This window comes from Galleria mellonella, unplaced genomic scaffold (assembly GCF_026898425.1).
Source record: "Galleria mellonella isolate WM207_F2 unplaced genomic scaffold, CSIRO_AGI_GalMel_v1 utg78, whole genome shotgun sequence".
NCBI lineage: Eukaryota > Metazoa > Arthropoda > Insecta > Lepidoptera > Pyralidae > Galleria > Galleria mellonella.
Genome location: NW_026442151.1, coordinates 4,880,045 through 4,886,044, shown reverse-complemented (window position 1 = coordinate 4,886,044; position 6,000 = coordinate 4,880,045). Strand labels below are relative to the sequence as shown.

Sequence of the window (6,000 nt, the reverse complement as noted above, 5' to 3'; positions counted from 1 at the left end):
AGACCCTCATAAAGTTACTACGCTGACAAAGCTAGACTAACTGGAGCTTAAATTATGAACCACAATTTATAAAAAAATATTGTTAGACTTATGTTCCGATTAAAAAAAAAAAAAACAGAATAGGGTGTAGCTGTGAGTGTATATAGATTTATGTTAATCAGTTTGGATTACTATAGTATTGAGATTACTATAGTATTTGTTAATTAATACAGTTAATAATAAAATAAAAGAAATATTTAGAATAAAAGAAATATGATCTATTATTTTTAACTAAAGGCACTCATTTTATTTTACAACACTACATCTGAACCCTACACAAGTCCTTCCCGTTTCTTCCATTCATTCTTAAGTTGCCTCATTTTTTTCTTTTTATATTCATTCCTCTTATATTTCTTTTCTTCAAATCTTTTCCTCTGAGCAGCTACACTTTGTTCTCCATTTAAGGTCTCATCCAATTTTTCAATCAACATTTCTCGAGCCAATTTCCTGTTTTCATCTTGGCATCTACTTAAATGACATTTTACAACTGTACCTGAAAATATAAATAAATCTTATCATAATCTTCTATTTATAAAACAATAAATGTGCCTGCAATTTTTTCTATGTGATAGATTTTTTATGCAATTTAGAATAGCAAACAAGCTGACAGCCCACATGATGCACAAATTGATAGCCTGAATACATGAATATCACCTAAATACATGAATAGTATCGTAGACATAACAAAGTACTCTATCACCCATGATAACCTTTATGTATTGTCTTTCCTGAGAACTAAGGTGTTATGTAATTTCTTGTAATTTCATTGCCTTATTCCACCTTTCAGATCAAAACAGTCATGCAAACACAACTGCTTCACAGCAGAAACACAAATAGAACAGAGGTACCCAAGCAGATAATTTTTATAGTCTCCCTCTGGTAAATCCTAAAATTTACTTATTTCATAAAAATAGTAATATTATCTAATGGATTTTTTTGTAAACATGGCAATTTAATTAACAAAAAATCCTATATTTTCTGCAAGTATACTATTTCAAACAATCAAAATCACTTCCTAAATCACAATATCTAAATTTAGCAGTAGACCACAGTAGCCTATCCATATTAATAAGATTTATCACCTGTAGGCAGATGTGTCAGGACAACACAATTAGCATTTTTGTTCACAGCAGACCCTCCTGGACCACTTCCCCTGACAAACTGCTCAGATAATTCATGCTCTTGTATCTTAGGCACACGGGAATAATCCAAGGTATGTTTGAAGACCACTGGTGTGTTTGATAGGCGCCAACTGCTTCGTAGGATACGTATTGATGAAGAAAACATTTTACACAACAGCACCACGGTTTAACAGTGCCAGACCTTTCTGTAAATAGAATAAATAAATAAAGTTAGTAAAACCAAATGGAACCACAAATTACTCTTTATTATCCAAGTATATTTGATATTCTTTTCAAGGGGGTATCTGGACTCTTAAAAAAAGTGCATATATATGCTTAGACCAATCTTTGCCTATAACTGAAAGCTCATCTCCTTATTCTGAAATAGCCACAGCCCACTTGACCCCTACTGTTAATATGCCTATAAGGCTTACATAGTGATACATACTTTTGGAATAATTTAAAGATTATTCACAAAAATAAGGAATACATTTAAACTTATCAACTTACCTGATATGCAAAACTTATGTCTTCAGAACTTGTCAATGATTTATTTTTCCTAAATTCATTGGATACCTTACGTCGGAAATATATGGGATCTGTTAACCTCAAAGAATTTGAATAGAGAATCAAATTTTTATACAACCGAAGTATTTCCAATCTCGTAGGCATGATAATAGATGTACCTACCTCCCACTGAAATTTAAAATATTAGACTTACTAAATCATTATATTTAAATATAACAGTAGCCTATCCATATTATTAAGATTTAAGAAACTGCTGCAAAGGGTATCAACTGAAAAAATTGTTGACTAGTCCTTTCCTGTAACTCTGATATGTCATCAGTACATAAAGTATCCTATGTGTTACATTGGAGGGATTTACCAACTCCATTACTAGCAATATACCCTATCAAGTCGACCTCCATGCAGTGCCCCCTGGAAACCATCGTGGTTCATTCTTGTGGATGTCATAATGATGGGATAACTGACCTGCTTCCATTCTGACCTTTCATCCCTCACTGGTGCTCTGACAGCATATAATGTTAGCGCAGGCGGGGTTACCATTCCATTATCATTCAACAAAAACAAGTGTTAAGTTAGCATACAATTTATAGTATTATGTTTATCAAGAAATCATACAAATATCAATCCCTTCATAAAATGATATATGTACCACAAAATAGTTATTCAACATAGTTGTAACATTATTATAACATTTGCGATTACATTATAGGCTAAAATGATAAGTAGATACAAAAATCAACCAATAAACGACTTGTTCATTAAATAAAAATTATTTGTTTTTTTTTCTTCCAGTAAATAAACTAATTTATTTATTACCTACGTACTTAACGTTGTTAACAATTCATTTTATTCAATTAAAGTTAAATTTTTTTTGTTACATATAATCATCAGAAATCATTTAGACCTCATTTTTTTTTTTTTTTTTTATTAACGTTGTTAACAATTCATTTTATTCAATTAAAGTTAAATTTTTTTTGTTACATATAATCATCAGAAATCATTTAGACCTCAATTGCAGCTGTCATTCAGTCATTCAATGTCTTGTGTCTTCCAATCAATCACCATATCAAACTATAGAATAAGGATAGCTACATTTTGACCTTAGATAAAAGACCGATATATTTATGTATCTGTCCTTTTCCTTAATATTCATTATTCAACAATTCTAATTCTTATTCTAAATTCCGTCGTCCAAAACTCCCTTTCCTAAAATGCTGTTTCTCAAACTTATACTACTGAATCATCAAATGGTTATATATAATTAGATTAATATCAAAAAAGTAGAAATGAAATCACAAAATATTTAATTCAGTTTATTTAGCGATCAGAAATGTATCATATCATTATTCCGTAAGGCAGATTTTAACATTCCAATTCAGTAATTTTATTATCGGAATATTAGGGAAATCCCCATTAAAAAATTTTATATTGACATCACTGACATTTCCTTTGTTCCATTAATCACTTTTAATAAGAATTTGCAACTATTGAGTTTATGAGTTCTTTTCTATAATATATTATAGATAATAAATTAACAATTTTGAAGACAACAAAGGAATATTTAAAATAATGGAATATATCTCACTATTTGATTTATCAAATTAATTGTTATTAATACTTCGGATATATTATCGAAGATAAAGATTTGCCATTGTTCCTTTAAATTTTATAACTTGAAACACAAAGTAAACATTTTCAAACCTATTATTCATTACATATATTCAGTGAAAATCAAATTATCATATTTGATTGTTAATTTTATTATTTTATTTTTCTGTAGTGTAGTGAAACAGTTTGAATAAAAAAGTTATTTCAATATCACTAATATAATGCTGAAGTCGGACGCACTAACTCACTCACGTTGGTATACAACAGGTGATACATACCCCTCTATCAATATACAATCCATTATAGAGATTGAAAAAGAATTGGAACCATACGACCTCATATCACTTGTATTTCTATTGTACGATGTTCCTGAGACGGCCTTACAGCGACTTATTATATTTCAACGGGTATACAAGGATATTGGCGGTAGCAACTCCAATTTATTACAGGAATGGGCGCGTCACGCCCAGAATCGGGATATGTGGAAGCATCAATTTCTAGAGGCACTTATTACATGCCAAATATACAATGTGGTCAGAAAACTTGGCTTCAATGTAGCTGCAGTCAAGAAACAGTATCAGGAAAATGGTGAACACTTTATTAATCCTATGAAAAAGTTACTGTATAAGTTATGTGAAAATATAGACTCGGAAAAACTGCATAAACTAAAAAAAACTCTCTCAACTTATAGCATCGACACTACTATGTTTGAAAGTTGTGAATTGATTTTTCTAGATTTAATGTGTAGGAAGTTCATTGAGGTACAGCAATATCAATATGCACAAAAAATCACAGGCAATGAATATAATATAGAAAATTTAGCAAAGATAATAGAGAACTTCTCTGGTTTAGAGGACTTTGCCAAACAACTAAGAGATTTGGAAGCAATGACTAAAACAGAGGGAAGAGACATACACTCACATCCTGATGTTCCTCCATCAGCGGTAAATAAAGATGAACTAACAGTAAAAGAGGACAAAGTTGAAGACAAATTTACACATAAAATGTTTGATGATACCTTTGATCTCATAAATGAGTTTATGGGAAAATTAACCATGGATGGCTTAGCAACTGATAAACTGAATAATGATACATATTGTATAAAAAACCCGAGTAAAGTCGGAGTGTGTTATATCTTAAACCAAGAAGATTTTCATCCTTCTAAAAGTAGTATTGAGAGTAAGGGTAATTTTAAACCATTAGATAAAAGGAAGGGTTCAACAAAAGACAAATTGGCATTAGAAGAGACTATGAGTAAGCTGAACTTTGAAGTAATTACCCGTGATAATCTAGATAGACAAACTATGCTTGAAGATATAAAGAATGTGATCAAATACAGAGTGCAAAAATATCATAGTATGTTCATGTTGTGCATATTGTCCCATGGAATAAAAGGTCATGTATATGCAGCTGATTCTGTCAAAGTTAAAGTTGAAGAGATTGAAAGTTTATTGGATTGTGATGAGGTTAATCACCTCCGTGGTATGCCAAAAGTGATAGTGCTCCAAGCATGTCAAGTTAGCAATGAAGACCAATATCAAGATGTTGATCTAGCTGCTGATGGACCTAAATATTATATAAAAAAGTCTGATGTCCTGATATATTGGGCCACTGCACCCGATTATGAGGCCTATAGAATAGAGGCATATGGATCATTGTTTATACAAATATTATGTTCAGTTATACAAAAATATGCAGACAAAGACCATTTGTGTGATTTATTTTTAAAAGTTAACTACATAGTTCATAAAGCCTGTACAAAATTGTGTTGTGATCAGTTGCCAAAAATAGAAAGTACGTTGAAAAAAAAATTATACTTGAAAAGGCTTGCATAATAAGTGATAGTATTTTAAGATGACAAATCTCATTTTAAATCAGTTTTAAGTTTCTTTTATATAAACTGAAATATTAATATTGTGTATGAAAAACTTGTTTTATAGTAGAAAATTGTATAAAAATTAGTTAACTTATATTTATAAATAATTCTTGAATATATATATTTACATAACTATTGTTCTTATTCTTTTGAACCCAATTATTTATTTGTGGAAGTAATCAATTATTTATCATTATTTGTGTAAATATGTCAAAGAAAATAAATACATTTTTAGATTTTTTAAAAAAAAAATGGACTTTATTCAAACTATCATATGATTCACAATAACGTGGAAGTTTTTTTTTCCTTAATTACAGAATAATATACCATTTTTTTACATTTTACAACTAATTCTGAATGTGGTTTTGTCATTGAGTTGAATACAAATAATTAGTCTATGTCCTATAAGCTGCATTTTTTTATGCAATTTAGAATAGTCAATAAGCGAACGACCCACCTGATGGGAGGGGGAAAGGGATTGTTAGTAATGCGGATTAGCAACCCTATCACTAGCAATATACCTTATCAGGCCGACCTCCTCGCGGTTCCCCTTGGAAACCATCGTGATTGATTCATTGGTGAATATGCCACGATAGGTTAACTGGTCTCCATCTTCACCTCTCATCCCTCACTGGTGTCCCACCAGTGTATACCGACAGCGCAGGTGGAGTTACCATTCCATTATTATCTATTAAAAAAAAAGACCCACAGTGGTAACCATCGCCTATAGACATGAGCAGTACCATTGACATAACAGAGTACCTATACTGTTTGGCCCATGATACTTTATATATACTTTAGTCATTACCCAATTCAGTGGTGAACACG

At 30.8% G+C, this 6,000-nt stretch overlaps 3 protein-coding genes across 3 annotated transcripts; 1 reads left to right on the top strand and 2 right to left on the bottom strand.

Annotated features, from left to right (window-relative positions):
- Nucleotides 1–235: 235 nt before the first annotated feature.
- On the bottom strand, nt 236–1,326 carry LOC113517506 (mitochondrial translation release factor in rescue). Its single transcript, XM_026902192.3, has 2 exons — nt 1,122–1,326; nt 236–532 (listed from the first exon to the last, which is right to left on the bottom strand). The coding sequence occupies exons 1-2, from the start codon at nt 1,324–1,326 to the stop codon at nt 312–314; spliced, it is 426 nt and encodes a 141-aa protein (XP_026757993.1). The 3' UTR covers nt 236–311.
- LOC113517342 (MIEF1 upstream open reading frame protein) lies at nt 1,228–2,318 on the bottom strand. The gene is made up of 3 exons (XM_052901544.1): nt 2,154–2,318; nt 1,671–1,856; nt 1,228–1,366 (listed from the first exon to the last, which is right to left on the bottom strand). The coding sequence occupies exons 1-3, from the start codon at nt 2,226–2,228 to the stop codon at nt 1,328–1,330; spliced, it is 300 nt and encodes a 99-aa protein (XP_052757504.1). The 5' UTR covers nt 2,229–2,318; the 3' UTR covers nt 1,228–1,327.
- Nucleotides 2,319–3,194: 876 nt separating this feature from the next.
- Nucleotides 3,195–5,305, top strand: LOC113517235 (caspase-8). Its single transcript, XM_026901840.3, has one exon. The coding sequence runs from the start codon at nt 3,518–3,520 to the stop codon at nt 5,129–5,131; it is 1,614 nt and encodes a 537-aa protein (XP_026757641.2). The 5' UTR covers nt 3,195–3,517; the 3' UTR covers nt 5,132–5,305.
- The last annotated feature ends 695 nt before the right edge of the window (nt 5,306–6,000 follow it).